We start from the raw sequence: 18,208 nt of genomic DNA on the forward strand, positions 1-18,208 counted from the left end.
GTGTAAATATAAGGGATTTATATAATTTTTTCATTTCGTTATCTTTTCGTTTCATAATTATAGTTCTCTTGCTTTTATTTTCTATATTTTCTATATAAAGATCATCGTCATCGTATAGTCAGAACGCAACAAGACAACAAGACAAAACGCCACGTAAATGGCGTTTTTAAAATTTATGTCAATATTTCTGAAGTGCCTTTTCTACGATAATTTTTTTAAGCCTAGTTCGATTGATTATATGTAATTGATTTGATAGTCCACAACAGATAAGTATTGGTTGTAGGTAGGATAGCAGGTGTTGATAAATATGATAGTCGGTAGATAGTCTCATTATTCCTAAATCTGACCATATGTTACCTCCCCCTTCATTTGTGAAAGTCCTAAGGACATTTTTTCTCTTGGGGCATCCTCCCAATTTAACTTGGCAATGCAGTTATTATAGAGTCTTTGGATAAAGTCAGCGCAACTTTAGCATTGAAATTTAGTTTCTTGTACGACGTTGCTATCTTTATATATGTGTTTGATCTTGGAATTAGTTTTGTTCAGTATTGGTTAGTACTCGGACCACTGTAAGTCGGAAAACACCTCTGATGACTTTTCTAGCAATCCTGGTCTAATTAATACGTTCTTGTCACGTCTCCACATATTAGCACTGGTGTGGTCACTATTTTATATACCCTAATTTTAGGGATTCGAATTAGACTTCTGGATTTAAAAGAGGGTTATATATACATATACATCAGTTAGCTACCTGAATATTTCCTTTTATTTCTTATGTAACAACGTTACCTACGATATCTAAAACGCTGCAATCTTTCAAAATTATATGGCTTTATTGTTCCGTTATGCCCTAATCTAGATCCTCTCTTTTGTATGTTAAAGAACATTTATTTGATTTTCTCATTAGTGACTATTAGACCGCTTTTTTTGCTGCTACTAGCATTATTTTATAGCATTCTATTATTTAATTTATGGATTAAATCCGGATAGCAAATAGATATTCTTCACTTTCTCAGAGAAATAATATTCTAACATACAAAATCCTATTAAATTTTCAAAACCTTCCTTGCATATTCTATTCACTTATAAGGAGCAGTAGCAATATCAGTACCATAATAATGCGTATAGTTCTGGACTGGCTAATTGTTGGATAATGAGAAGCATGAGTGTAGCAGTTTTAATGTTTTCGGGACTGCTACCTGGTATCGGGGAGCAAAATTATCATTACCGAGTTATATACCGAGAATATAGGAATTATTGCCTGAACTTTATTATTATTAAACAACAATATATTCCCTAGTAAAATAATTATGAATTTACAGTAAGAAAAAATTTTGAACGTTGGTTATGAAAACATCATGTACATACCACCGGGTTCACTATGTCGATATCCAGCAAAATCCCTGTAATAATGATACGGGAAACCAAAGATGAAAATATGCTCCAAGAAACTCTGTGTTATAAAACAGTCGAATAAAATACAGATTCTCAATTCAAATAGTCAAAAAATTAATGAACAGCTTACTAAAATAGAAATAACGCCTATTTAAGAAGTACTCCATTAACGGCCCAAGGGACAAAGCACTCCTAGCATATGCTAATGATATATATCTCATAACTCTAATAAGAAACTCTCCCGTCCAAAAACTTCAATAAAGTGAAGACAGCACGAAAAATGTTTCACTTAAAATCAACGAAATGAAAACGAAATACAAGCAAATCAACAAAAGAGACCAATTCAATAAATCTCGATAAAATATTAAAGTTCACAACTACAATTTTGAAAATATGGAACACTTTAAATATCCTAGATAAATAATCGTGGTTAATAAAAAAAAACGGCTGTGGCAGTCCAGTGGGACTGCCGGTAGAAGTTATACTTCTATACACGCGTTCGTCGTTACAAATTTATATGGAAGTCAATCTGCACAATCATTACATATTTAATGCTATAGGTAAGAGAGAGCAGAGAGAGAAAAATAATTAGGTATATAGGTATATGGTGCATCGTTTGCTGTATATAAACATTTGACCTGTAATAGGAGTATAGTAAATGAAGGATTGGATCAATATTTTAATGAAAATATATATTTTTATTTTCATATATGTATAAAAGGAGTTGAATGCAAAAAAAATTTTTTACGCATACTCTGCAGAAAAATGCATTGTTTATTTTGTTATTAATATAAAAATTACAATACAATACACTGCAACATCATTCAATATAATAATACAATACAAATTAAAATGCAATATTCATAAGTATTTAAAACTGCCAATATAAATAACTTACTTTACGAAGATAAAAATAATAAACCAACTACTCGGATTATGTTGTAAATTTTCATTTAATTTTAAAATTTAGCATTTTTGCGTATATTACATATATTTAATAACATTAACGTGAGGTTTTTAAATATTTCAAAAATAAAAAAGGAAATTCATATTGGGATTCGAACTCACGTACACCAGCGTATGAACCAAACACGTAAAAGATTTGCCAATTAGACATGATACTAACGGATTTTAAAATTGACAGTTGTCTGTCATACAGTGATTATTTTGAAATGCAAAAGCCTAAAATAATTATGAACATTTAATAAATAATACAAAACATATCACATAGATAATAATATTAATATATATTATATTATATAAGTATATAACATTATATAATATAATATAATATATTTATAATATTAAATATATATACAAAAGGAGCATTTTTATTCCCGAGGTAGGAAGAGAGAGAAAATATATCTTATGTCTCTCTCTTACTCATTATCTTACATATGTAATGGTTTCACAGATTCACTCCCGTGCAAATTTCCAACGCCGACCGTGCGTATAGAAGTATAACTTCAATAATGCCACTAAAGAATCACAGAGCATAATTCAAACTTTAGACCCATTTTAATACATGGATGCGAATCATGGAAAAAATAGGAAAGAACTACGAATATATGAAAGAAAAATAATAAAAAAAATGTTTTAACCTCATTATCATATCGCTTACCAATCCGTATAGAATAAGAACATATACTGAATAAAGAAAGCTCTTATACCGATATTGTTCAGGAAAATAAATCGCTTAAGGTAGATCGGACACATGCATAGACGTCAAGATGTCAAACTTATAAAACTGGTATCGAAGGAAGTTAGCACAGAAGAATGCCACTTGGGCATCTCAGTATGCAATGGAGAGAAAACTTCCAATCATATCTCAAAAAATTAACATTTCGTTTGATTACAGATTCGTGGAAAATCGACCAACTTGGAGAAAACTTAGCGAAGACTCACCCAATGTTATAGCGCTACGTAACGATGATGATAAAGAGAAAGGAGAAACAGTGACAAAAAGCAACAAAAATGGACTAATGGAGCAAAGCTGCTTCAAAATCTTAATTGGAAGGGATTGAATTGAAAGTATAAGAAATACAATGGATGAGGGGGATTCACTTATAGTCCTGGACTGGTTAATCGTTGGATAATAGGAAACATGTGTGTAGCAGTTTTAATGTTTTCTTGACTGCTACCTGTGATCGGGGAGCAGAGATATCAGTACCAAGTTAAGGCATATAGGAATTGTTGCTTGAACTTTAATATTATTAAATAGCACTATATTTCCTAGTAAAATCGTCATGACTTTACAGTAAGACAAATATTCGAACGTTGGTTATGGAAACGTTAAGGACATACCACCGAGTTCCCTATGTCGATATCCCGCAAAATCTTTGTAATAATGATAACCGAACCAAAAAAACAGAGATTAAAATAGGCGCCAAGAAACTGTGTTATAAAACAGTCGAATAAATACAGATTCTTGATTTAAATATTCAAAAAATTTATGAACAGCTTAGTAAAATAGAAATAACGCATATTTAATATTTGGACCAAGGTACAAAGCACTCCTAGCATATGCTAATGATATTGATTTCATAAGAAACTCTCTCCCGTCCGCAAACGACATTAACAAAGTGAAGAGAGTACGAAAAATGTTTCACTTAAAATCAACAAAATGAAAACCAAATACAAGCGAATCAAAAGAAGAGAGCAATTCAATACATCTAGATAAAATAATAAAGTCAACAACTTCAATTTCGAAAGTATGGAATACTTTAAATATCTTAGATCAATAATCACGGTTAATAATAATGTCACTAAAGAAATACAGAGCATAATTCTTCTAAAATTTTTTAACCTCATTATTATATCACTACAAATCCGTATAGAATAAGAACATATACTGAATAAAGAAAGCTCTTATAACGATAGTGTTCAGGAAAATAAATCGCTTAAGGTAGATCGGACACATGCATAGACGCCAAGATGTCAAACTTGTAAAACTGGTATGAAAGAAACTTAGCACAGAAGAATGCCACTTGGGTGTCTCAGTATACAATGGAGAGAAAACATCCAATCATATCTTGGATGTAAAACTGGTATGAAAGAAACTTAGCACAGAAGAATGCCACTTGGGTGTCTCAGTATACAATGGAGAGAAAACATCCAATCATATCTTGGAAAATTAACATTTCATTGAAAATTCGTGGAAAATCAATCAACTTGGAAAAAAGTTGTAGTTAGCGAAGACCCACCCAGTGTTGTAGCGCTACGTAATGATGACAATAAAGAAAAAAAAAGAAACAGTGACAAAAAGCAACAAAAATGGACTAATGGAGCACAGCTGCTTCAAAATCTTGATAAGAAATACAATAGATGATTGATGGATTCGAGAAGCTTGAGAAAGGCACTCTGCCGAAACAGCTGTAGTGATAAGATACAATTAATTTGGTGAAAGTTTTGAAAACAAAGTTTTTAGTATTTTGTTGTTAAATAAAATGGAATTAACATACGACATTATATACGCTATAATAACTAGACAACTTGTATGATACGGACATATAAGGAGAAAGTTTCATGAAACAATAAACTACCCAATATTCGTTATGAGTAAAATCGATATGAATAAAGAAAATGAGGAAAACTATGGCAAAAGTTAAAAAAAAGTAGTAATTAAAAAATGAGAAAGGTACCTTGTGGACAACATGTGCTTAATTAGGAACGAATTGAGATAAATAATCAAGACGACAAAGAACATTTTAAATTGATAAATCTATACGATTTTTAACAATGCATATTTATAGGTCATTTTCAGAGCCAACGTGCTAATTGTATGTAAAATGAAACTTTTTAAGGTTTTTAATGTTTGTATGAAAGATAAAACCGTATGAAACATGACCGTGAAATTTATATACCAATCTATAAATCTCTTTTAAAAGAATACTGACACCTATACATTATCACAATACTACATATCATAATACTAAGAAGTCTGTTATTTTAATCTAAGAATAGGCTTTATAATTTACGAGAGATTTAATTTAATGTATTTAAAATTTTCCAGGATCCGGTATTGTAATAAGAAACAAAATTTCACTACAAGGCATGAAAGCGTGTTAAATTTGACTTTAGATATTCTTTTTGAGATTTAAAGATTTTGTTTTTCTTCCCAAGACTTTTCTTTCCTCTACTCTGCCTTGCATGATGACGCGTAGAAGAGGGTATTTATCGTTTTGAACTATGTGGCCCAGATACGATGTCCAGATAGACAATTCGTCTTAACGCTTTTTCGTTTGAGACTTTTACAGTCCAAGGAATTTTAAGAATACGCCTATATAGCCACATTTCGAATGCCTTTAGTTTGTTTACAGATTTGGCTTTCAGGGTCCAAGCTTCTACCCCATAGAGCAGTTGTGACCATACATAACATTCGACGATCTCAATCTAATAACCATACTCAATTTCTTATTTGTAAACATTGACTTTTATCTGTTTAGTTTAGTCCTATCTTTTTGCTTTATCTGTTAATGATTTATATAAGAATTTGTAAATCATCTATATTTTCTGTCATAATTGGGGTTTAGTATGCAAATTTTTTGTTATTAATGATGCTCACTTCATTCCTTACTTCTTTCGCATAGTGTCTCCTAAAATATTAGTTGGGAGTACACATTAAATAATTATGGTGACATTTCACATCACAACACACATCTCTGGCTGACTCCTTTTTGAATTTCTGCTTGATTTGTCTCATCTTTCACCCGCATGACCGCTGTTTGATTTTAGTAGATTTTTTATTAAATTAATATCTTGGTATCTAGGTTTATGTGTTTTAATGCATGTCTGGGCTTACCAGGTTGAACTGTGTCAAATACTTTTGAAAATCTATATTAGATAAGAATACGCTTTCATTATAATCTCTGCATTTTTGTAATAGTACCACCATTGCGCACAATTCCTCTTTTGTTCCCAATCCACCTCTAAATCCAAACTATGTGTTGTCCAATTGTTCTTCACATTTTTTATTGACAGACGATTTAATGTTGTTATTAACCGGATGACATTTATGACTTTTATTAAATTTTGATAATCGTTACAAATCTAGTCTTTTAGTGACATATTATTCTTTTAATTTTTACTTCTCATTTAATGTCTATACTTTGTTAGTTATTTTTAGAGTAAATATATGATGACTAAAAACGAATTGATCAAGAGTAGTGAATCGATGCCAAGAGCCGCTATTCTATGAAGCTACCCTTCACGACGCCATCTTGTGGCGCTAGTTCCGTGACGCTCACCTCAGCATTTTACTGTAGAAAGAAAAAGTAATACAATGCCAGTATAGAAGCTTTGTTTTAAAAATATGCCATAAGGAAAGATATAAAAGTATTCTTGTCATTATATTATATTGCATACTGTATTATTAACAAAATTTTTCATAATACATTCTGATATACGCTTTCTCTTGCCGCTAACGAACAGAAGTTTTTATTAACTTTTCGGTAATATAATTATGTAGGTATTAATATTTTGAACTTCTTACCATAATGCTAGTGTACAAAAGTAGTTATACTCTACTGTATTTTTTTCGTGGGGGTTCTATTTTTTAACTGTGTGATGGATTATTGTATTTCAGTTCGTACGATTTGCGTTAATTAATTTAATGATATTTCTGGAGTTACAAGTGTATACTCAGTTTCTGTTGCTCCGTTTATTTATCTGAGATATGTTATTCATTCTTCTCTAGGGATGTACTTAATCTCAATCAATTCTTTGATTTGGTTTTTGCCCTCTTTCACATCTGTTTCAAACCCTCCGGCGGACTTTTAGGTCTTCATTTTATATAAGCATTTTTTTTCTTAGCATTTTACTTTTACCGCTTTTAATAAAGTGTGTCTATTTTTCTTTCTCAAAGAGCCTCTTTTATTTTTGTTTTTATGTTGGTATTATAATTTTTCAAATTAATTCGACATTATTCCCACTTGATTCTTTTGTTTCAGTTATTGCTCTAGCCTAATTTGACATTTTTTTCCTTTAAATCATCAAATTTTCATAAATTGTTTATATTTCGTTGTAGTGAAATTCATATTTTCCAATAAGCCTAACATATGCAGCAGCGGTGTCATGAAACCGAAATAATCCAGTTCTGCATAACGTTTTTGCTGATCGATTTACAAATAAATTTTCAAACACATCAAATTGATCATCCTTTTTACTTTCGTATAGCTCATACTTATCCAAATTAAATTTTCAATTTCCAAAAATTTATGATACCTCCTCAATCCGCAACCCTGCGCCACGGACAATATCTATTCCGGCTATCGACATCAGTCTAACAAACCTATCTCAGTTAGTTTCAAATTGTCGTCAATTACAACCATCTTTTCGGCTGAATTATTCGCAATTCTAAAAAAACAACCGCCTTCTACTTCTTATTAAAAAAGAACTTAAAAACATTTCAAATAAGAACATCCAAGTTCATTTTTTATGGGTGCCTTCTCATGTCAGAATTGAGGGTAACGAAGTTGTAGATAAACTAGCTAAAAACGCACCAACTAACCTGATGTCCGAAGAAAGTAACATAATGGTACAAAGCGATTTAAAACCATACTTAAAACAAAAAATAATTCAAAAATGGCAACAAACTTGGAACAACACTCCATTAAGGCTATACGAAGTTAACAAACATCCATATCTTTGGAAACCAAAAGTAAAAGACAGAAGAGAGCATGTGATGCTTACCCGTGTCGTCTCCGGTGTAATTAATAAACGTATGAAAAGTCGAGCATCTTGGTGCAAGTTTCCATGTTTATTAATGTATCAAACTATTGCGCAATATGTTGCAATATTGCGTAGTTAGCCGGTACGCCCTTATTGTGGCATTGTCTTCAAAAAGACAATGCCTTTATGGTTTATTTACTTTTGTAGAAATAAAACACAGGTTTTCTAAGAAGAAAAAAACTAAGCTTCAGAGTCTTAGAAAATTCGCAGAGCCCTTCGAGCAAAGTGCTCTAGGGAGCTACCCTAGAGAGGTAAAACCATACTGACTTGAGATCCGAAAATGTCCCATATCTAAAGATAAATTAACTTTTATATGAAACTTTTTCATTTCTCAACCAATTAAATTTAATTATAAGTTCCAGAAGGAAGGGCGATGCACATCGAGGTGCGTGATTGGTGGCACCTGATGACACCCGTCTCCGTATCGGCCAGACACGACTTACTCATGGCTATTTACTACAGCGCAAAAATAAACCAGTTTGTGAAGTGTGCAACCATGTTCTAACGGTAAAACATTTTTTAATACAGTGTCCTAAATATAACAGTGAACGACTCAAATATAGCATACCCAACTGCCCTAGAAGAAAATACAGATATCCAAAGAATAATTTCTTATCTTAAAGACTGTCAACTTCTTCATAAGATTTAAAACATACATTGTAATACACATACATATTATTATTATTAATTGTAAACTAATATATATATATATATATATATATATATATATATATATATATATATATATATATATACACTATTTGTATCAAGTGTAACATTAATCTAAATACGCTAATGCCTCTGCGTGGTAGATGCGTTTAAAAAAAAGGTATTTTTATTTTATTATAGATTATATTAGATTTATATTAGATTAGATATTCAGTTTTGTGAAAGCGCCTGTCTTAGACAAATTAAAGGAGCGCTCCTAAGATTTTTCGGGGTTTGGCTTAAAATTAATTCGTAGTTTATTTTTATTATATTTAAGGCATCATTTAGATTTTTTTTCACTTCAGCAACAAACGTTTTGGTTGTGCAATGTATCGTCTACATGAAAGTCCTAGTATCTACTGGTATCGGTTAATCGTTTGTGTAAATGTAATACAGTGTAGGTGCCATTCCGCTACCCCAAGCGAGACCATTCATCTGCGTTCTTCATCTTACCATTGAATGATACGAAAAATTTTCTGTTCTGTAGATATACGCGGATAAAACACGTGATGTTTTTATCTAAGGCGATGTCATACAGTTTTGGAGAAATATCCTCTAATTTAATATGTCGTAAGTGGCATTTAGATTGACAAATACCACCCCTGATACCCGATATCTTTTGTACCCGTTGTTGCTTTTTGCAAAAACGGGTACGTTATTAAGTACGTTAATAAGTATTACGAATAAAAATAAATAAGCAAGAAGAATATAAGTGATCTATATTTAAACCAAATGACAAAAAAAAAAGAATATTATATATACATTTACTTCTAAATTAAATACTAAATTTTGATATGCCTGACAGTGAAAGATACAAAAACACAATTATTTAAAGTTGAAATAATGATAGCTTGTACAAGCACAAAGCATTTAAAACAATAAGACCGAACATATTATATGTAGTTGTAATAGATATGTTGCCGAGAATCAAGTTACACTAAGGTACCGAAATATTTCTTCTTTTAGTATCTGCCATAAGTGTATCTATGTGTTTATGTGTATCTAAAATATAGTATATAGGATATTGAATTCCCTACATTTAAAAATCGAAATACTGAAATTAGACAGTAAAAAATTGGAATTTTAAGAATGATTTATAAATTGTTATAATTCAAATTTTACTACTTCATGAAACAAATATTTTATTCGTCATAAACTGTAGCAATCGAAACATCGGAACGTACATTTATAATATAATAAATGTTTCAGTGCCAATGCATTAAAAAACATACTAGTACATAAAAATGGACCCTTGCCTTTTCAAAGTTTATAATAGACACTAATTTCAGTTTATCTATAATTAAAGCAAGTAATATAAATTACCACCATAAAATATTTAACTACAATAACCAAGTACGTATTTGTGAAATTTCTCGATGACTAAATTAATTGATATTTAAATAAATTTGAAGATCCAAAACGTACCTGCTGTAAAATTTAAAAATCTACGACTAATCAAATTATTGGCAACATCGGAGGAGTTTAGTTGTGTACACAAAGAAATGTATACGGATCCCAAAAGTGTTTTAACCTATTACGGAGTCCACTTAATCCGACGTGTTGGTCGGAGTCCACAGAAAGCGCTACCCAGATAATAATATACACGGTGTATATTCGCCTGGAGTTAGTATAATACCGTTTTAGAACGGAGCTTACATTAACCGCTAGATGTATATATATATATATATATATATATATATATATATATCTGTTTCTTTGTAGTAAATTTGAACGTATATATTATTTCTCCTTTATCTGTTCTTGAACTTCCTTTTTATCAACGGACCTCTTCATCTTTAAACTTCTTCCCTGAAGTTTTTCAAAGTATTTTAATTGCTGTATATCTAATAATACTAGCCATCTTTCCCCAAATTGTATAAGGACCTTGTATATTTGAGAATGATTTTGTCTATTTTTGTATGTGATAAGTGGCATATCTCTATTTTAAAATATAGTGTTAACAATCGTCATATATAATACAATTGCCAATTCCAAGATATCATTTCCAGCATTATTTCTAGTTCCAAAACCTAATTCTTCATATATTGCTTCATATCTTCTCTTGGATTGCATATTTATGCATCAAAATGACCTTCTATTCCAACTCTCCTCTGAATTAATATCTAAGTATGTCTCCTAATTGATCATAGACAGCTTTTCTTTCATTCTCGCCCAGACCGACTTAAGAAGCATATCAATAGTTCTTAAACTTCTAATACATTCTCTATCATTTTCTCTATGAGCAATTATACCAACTCCATTCCTAGTGTTAATTTTCCCCACATACAACAATTAAATCCTTCACCCAGTTCTCTCGCCTCGTCGTCTCTTGAATGGAGACAATTCGTACACTCCTTTTATGCGCATCTAATAACAATATACTCTTACTGCAAAATTTCCATATTCCAAGACTATATCTTGATTATTCTAATTTATAATGGTGTTCCCCCTAAAATATTCACCCGGAAATCTGATCGAATGCTCTATTTGCTTTTTAAATTTAACCTCAGCAGATGCCATCATTTCAATATAATATTTGTTATGTGTGTATTCATTATTATGGCCTGAAAATATTTTCGGACATATGATGCTTTAATGACATTTGTATCAGAGTTATGTACAACACGATGTACCCAACACACTACCAATGCAATCAAAATACAGTATTATCCCAAAACCGCTTACATTTATCTGTACAGGCGAGGATCCCTACTTTACGGACTGTCCTGCCAGTTAAGGTATTGTTGCCCGTATATCCTGCCACTAGAAGGCATGTACTTTTATATGGGACTACAGAGTATCAGTTCTAAACGATTAAATTGGTTCGAGTTTTTTTTTGTGCATGTCTTATTCTTTTTCTTTGTTATTGGTGGAATCTATTGTTTGGACAATTTAGGTTGATATAAAACTAATCGTGAAGTGGCCGGAACACCCAAACTATTAAGTCACGAGAAATACAGTGCAAAACAAATGTTTTACTTTTTTTTCGTAAAATACAAAAGTTTACTTACTCTATTATTACTATTCTTTTCAAATAAATACTGAAATACTTACTGAAATAATGTTTGACTTATCTCCCCCGCTAACAATTCTTTGGCATAAGTAACTACACTCTCATGTTGTGCTAATCCAAAAGATGGTTGACTTAAAATTTCTTTAGAAATTGTCGAACGTTCTTTTTGTTTTAGTTTAGTGTAAATAGCATTGATACAACCTGCAATAACGGCATTAAAATAATTACGACAATTTCCACGTTCTAGCAGAAGTTCGGTAATATTCCATTTCATTTCAACAACTGGCTACAAAGTAAAAAAAAATTATAGTATATTTGTAATATATAACCAGTTTCTTTTACATACTAAATATATCTACCAAACATGTCAAACATTCGTTGCCAAATATTTTCAAATTGGGATAAAAAAGTGGATGGATAAATATGGCAGATGAAAGAGAGTAGTTCAGCTTAAATACAGAAAAGTTAATATTAAATGCTTTCAGCGAATGAAGTGAGAACTGAAATAAGATACTCGAAGAGAAACAAATTGTGTGACACATAAAGTATACCTAATAAACCATATTTGATAAAGAGGGATATTTTTTTAATTAAAGATTATTTACTTTTCTTATAGAGATTAATATTATAGACGTTTACGAAATTTATTGCTAGTAATACAAGAGACAAAAAGAAATTTTCCAAATCTTTATATATAAAAATCTTATGTCACGATGTTTGTCCAAGCTAATATTCAAAAACCACTGAACCGATTGCAATAAAATTTTGTGAAAGTGTATTTGTTGGTCCAACTTGGGAGATAGGATATTTTGATCTCAATGAATGACCCTTATTTTTTTTAATTGTAAATTCAAAATGTTTTATACGACTTTAGCTCTACAGTTTTAGCTCATTTGATCCATGTCGTTATAAAATATCATAAAATGACGTTTAACGTCATTTTTATAATCCATGTTAAACTTTTTAAAAAAGTGTAAACATGAAATTTAATTATAAAATGTAATGTTTAAAGTTTAATAAAGTGCTTATTGAAAATATCAAATTTACCGAAACGTTTAATCAAGTCAGGAACAAACTATATATATATATATATATATATATATATATATATATATATATATATATATATATATATATAATATATATATATATAATATATATATATATATATAATATATATGCGTCTATATATATATATATATACATATATATATATATATATATATATATATATATATATATATATATATATAATATATATGCGTCTATATATATATATATATATATATATATATATATATATATATATATATATATAATATATATGCGTCTATATATATATATATATTATATATATATATATATATATATATATATATATATATAAACTCTTAAATATTGGGGAAATCTGCTGCTTCAGGGCTGAAAGAGAAGAAATTATAATTAGCTACCATATATTATCTATTTAAAAACATTGGAGATCTTACCGTAACTTAGAATTGTAGAGTTAGGATGTTAAAACAAAAAAACTTAACTAGTAACAACATATTGGTTTTTTTGTTACTATGTGAAAAGGTTATCGTCGGAAATGTATGGTAGCTATGAACTTGAAAAGTAAAGGTGTACCCAAGGCTGACCGAAAAAACTAATGCAACTACATTTAAAAGAAAAGACTTAATTCTTTGAGTTGTCGGCAATAAATAATTTTCTGATTGTTGGAAAGTTCACATGTGAGGTTCTGTTTTACCAGAACACATGCGCTGACAAGTCAAAGTAGTTCTTATGATTCCTTATAATGTCATTAAGGTTCATTGGTGTAATAAAATGAAGTTAATTCCCAGTTTGGGGTAAATTATTATTTAAGATTTTTCTTAATTAATTTTTTTTTAAATATTATATTGTTCGTGTATTATTATTATATATCTTATTGAGATGTATCTAAGAAAAAGCAAGTTATCTTTTTTTAATTACTGAAAATTATTATTTAACTAGGTTAGTTGTTAATGGATATATCAGTCAAGTTAGTTCTCTGTGATGTTGTAGTGTTCTTGGTATCGCATTTAAGTAAGATGTGGTATACATCGCTTAGATTCTTAATGTCACTCTTAACACTGATGGACAAATCGTTAAGGAAAATATATGACATTTCAATTAACTCTCTTTTAGATTTATTGTTCTCACGGTGGAGAATTGTAGTGTTAGTATAGTCATAGTCATACTTTATTGATCCTTTAAGACATTCAAAATAAATGTCTAGGATACGTCACTACAGAATTTAGTATAAAAAACATTAATGTGTATAATACAATATTCACAGTGTAAAAATATTGACAAAACATAAAATATATAAAATAACATTTTTACAAGTAAAATATGAAGCTACTGCAGTTTGTCCTCAAGATATTCATTTATAGAGTAATATGCTTTTCTTAAGAGTAAATCTTTAACATTTTTTTTTAATTTAGAGATAAGTAGTATTTCTTTCACAGTTTTTGGCAAATGATTGTATAAGGTCAGTCCCATATATCTGAAGCAATTTTGAAATTTGGATGTTCTGTGTTTAGGAATTCGTAAAGATTCAACACTTCTTGTATTGTAATAGTGATTGTCTGAATTTACTGGAAATGTATTGATTTCCTCTTTGACATAAAGTAAACATTTATAGATATATAGGCAGTAGAAAGTTAAAATTTGATGTTTAATAAAAACTGGTTTACAAGACTGTTGATAATCCAAATTAAAAATTTTACGTATAATTTTTTTTGGTTGATGAACACATACTATAGTCCATGAGATGTCCAGAATGGACATGTTTGGCTAATGCACAACGGTCAGGGTGAAGTCGAGAATCACTCTTGTGGAGTGTGATACGTGATTTAAATAATTGAGAGGTTTGGCCGATGTGGGCATTGTTGCGAGAGGCATGGAATGTTGTAGACAATGTAACTAAACATATCTATAGGAGTCTTATCTTTGATCTTAGAATAAAGGTTATTAATTGTTAGGGCCAATCTACAAGCCACATTAAGTTTAATATTATTATTATTATTATTACCAAAGTTATTTTCAACAATTTTCAGAATCCTTGTTAACCCCGGAGTGATATCACTGAAGTATGGCAATGAAAAATATTTGTTGATAGAACTATCCGAGACTGGGTTCCCACTTAAGACATCAGGATCAGCATTGATAGTCGCGAAGGAAGATGAAGTATGGGTCGGTTTTTGATACCAATCTATTTTAATTTTGTCATTTTCCCTGATCATCCTTATGTCGAGAAAGGGGACGGACCAATTACCATCTTCCCTCTCTATAGTGAACTGGATGTAGGGGTCATAACTATTGAAGGTGTTTAATATTACAATATGACTCAATTATTGAAATCACGTATTACACTACACAAAAGTGATTCTCGACTTTACCCTGACCGTTGTGCATTAGCCAAACATGTCCATTCCACTGGTCATCTCATGGACTATACTAACACTACAATTCACCACCGTGAGAACAATAAATCTAAAAGAGAGTTCATTGAAATGTCATATATTATTTTCCTTAACGATTTCTTCATCAATGTTAAGAGTGACATTAAGAATCTAAGTGATATATACCACTTCTTACTTAAATGCGAGTCCAAGAACACTACATCACAGAGAACTAACTTGACTGATACATCCATTAACCTACTTAAATAATAATTTTCAGTAATTAAAAACAGATAACATTCCCTTGCTTTTTCTTAGATACATCTCAATAAGATATATAATAATAATACATGAACAATATAACATTAAAAAAAAAATTTAATTAAAAAAATCTTAAATAATAATTTACCTTAAACTGGGAATTAACTTCATTTTGTTATACCAATGAACCTTAATGACATTATAAGGAATCATAAGAACTACTTTGACTTGTCAGCGCATGCGTTCTGGTAAAACAGAACCTCACATGTGAACTTTCCAACAATCAGAAAATTATTTATTTCCGACAACTCAAAGAATTAAGTCTTTTCTTTTAAATGTAGTTGCATTAGTTTTTTCGGTCAGCCTTGGTTACACCTTTACTTTTCAAGTTCATAGCTACCATACATTTCCAACGATAACTTATTCACATAGTAACAAAAAAACCACTATGTTGTTACTAGTTAAGTTTTTTTGTTTTAACATCCTAACTCTACAATTCTAAGTTACGGTAAGATCTCCAGTGTTTTTAAATACATAATATATGGTAGCTAATTATAATTTCTTCTCTTTCAGCCCTGAAGAAGACAAATTAATTATCTTTGGCGAAAACGTTCGGCTAAACAATTGATACTCATTAGAGTCTTTCTTGCAGATTTAAGAGTTTACTATTTAACTTATCTGCAAAGATTAAATTTCTTTTATATATATATATATATATATATATATATATATATATATATATATATATATATATATATATATATATATATATAGTGATGTTTCGAGACACGTGGTATTACTAGTATTACCTCCTCATCATCGTCATCATCTTCATTTTCTTCGTTGCTTTTATCGAATGAATCGTTTTCTATTCCTTTGGGCAATTTTCCTTTTATTCCTCCGAAATTTGCTGGATCCAACCAGACTAACTGTTCCCAACATTGTCTGCGAACAATTCAAAAACAGTTGTTATATAGATTGCTGCATGCACATTCTATTAAAATAATCCATTTTTTATAAAAAATATAATAACATTGGAATCAGAACTCAAGAATAGATATGGTGTGAAGCACAGACCTAGAACGCAATAAGGTAATGTAATAAAATAAGTGAAATCTACAAAATAAAACGTGATGTTGGTGCCCCCGAAGAAATAACTCTTAATAATTTTTCGGCTAAAATAATAACTCTGAAAAGTTTCGGAGAAAGAAATTATTTTTATTTGTGTGTTCACGAAGAAAATAACTCCTAATACATTTTTAGTGAAAACAATAACTATTTGATAAGTGTCAGTGAAACTAACTGTTTTTATTTGTGTGTCCATGAAATAACTACTAAAATATTTGTGGCGAAAAGAATTTCAGGGGGTGACCGCAAAAAAAATAATTTATACTACTGTACCGGTGAACACTATAAACTCCGAAAAGTCTGCTGCGAAAATAATTTTTCTCATTTATGTTGTTTAATAATCGGCGCTTTATTTAGCAAAATTTCAGCACCAACTAACGCGCCAATTAATAAAAAACGACAGGTTATAATATCACCTTATTTTTAAAATAATCTTTTTTGGAAACGATTTTCGGAATTGAAATCGAAACGTCAAAAACAAGCGTAAAATGTAATTTTTGTTACAATCAATACATATAAATACAATATTTGTGTGCAAGTGAATTATCTCGTCTAATTCTCCAGTTTCAAACGTGTTTTACTATTAAGTATTAAACATTTAAACAAAATATTACATTTTAAAAGGATGTTGGACTTCATTGTGGTGATGTTATGATCTGGAGGAGAGAACTTTAGAGTCTTTGACTCTCACGCGGAAGGCTTGGGTTTGATAATCTTGGGTAAAATCAAGGAATATACTCGTAATAGGCGGTCCGAGCGTGTTACTTTTTTTATAATATTATATTATTTTAGACCTAAGAAACTGCAAACTATCCTGCTGTACTAAAATTAGTTGCTGCTTAAGCAACTAATTTTAATGTGATATATCTACTTACCTATATGTAATTTCTAAAGAATGAAATAGTTCTTTGCTACGTATAGACGCTACCACAAATTCAACATTCGAAATAGCATCTTCCACTGTAGTTTTCTTGGAACAAATAATGATCTTATTAAAATTTGCATATAATATCATACAACCTAAACGCTTAAACTCTGCTACTAGTTGCAAGAAAAGTTTCTTCATTAAATTCTGTAAAGTTCGCAAAAGTGCTGGATCATATAAGTAGGCTTTTGGAGATCTCATCCACCTACAAAAATTATCAGCTATAAACAGTAAAACCTATTGTTTTGTTATTGTGTTATATTAAACAGAAAATATTATAAGCAAATATTTCGAAGGACGAACAAAATTAACCAAAATAAGGAAATCAAAGCTGAATATGTGAGAAAAAAAATTAGAAACGTTAGAAAAGATTATACTAGAAGAATACGGAGAAACTAACAAATTTCCGTTTAGTTACGAGCATTATTATCTGATACAATTTGACAGTTATTTATTCGCTTTATAATCGTTCAAGATAGAAATTTATTTGTGTATTGAACGAATTAAATGTGAACGGCTTGTGTTTAATGTTAAAATTTTTTGTTAATATTAGATTATACAAGCAAATTGAATCCTAATGGAATTTTTTTATTACTTTAGACTGCGAGATTCAAAATACAAATA

At 30.0% G+C, this 18,208-nt stretch overlaps 1 protein-coding gene across 1 annotated transcript in view; it reads right to left on the reverse strand.

Annotated features, from left to right (window-relative positions):
* Positions 1–18,208, reverse strand: part of PolE1 (DNA polymerase epsilon catalytic subunit 1) — a 323,060-nt gene that overhangs the window by 42,061 nt on the left and 262,791 nt on the right. Inside the window, exons 23-25 of the mRNA XM_072529917.1 lie at positions 17,535–17,789; positions 16,341–16,476; positions 11,887–12,131 (exon numbers count right to left, since the gene is read on the reverse strand). Of these exons, the coding sequence (XP_072386018.1) occupies positions 11,887–12,131; positions 16,341–16,476; positions 17,535–17,789 (636 nt within the window). The remainder of the gene's footprint in view (positions 1–11,886; positions 12,132–16,340; positions 16,477–17,534; positions 17,790–18,208) is intronic.

This window comes from Diabrotica undecimpunctata, chromosome 4, assembly GCF_040954645.1.
Source record: "Diabrotica undecimpunctata isolate CICGRU chromosome 4, icDiaUnde3, whole genome shotgun sequence".
NCBI lineage: Eukaryota > Metazoa > Arthropoda > Insecta > Coleoptera > Chrysomelidae > Diabrotica > Diabrotica undecimpunctata.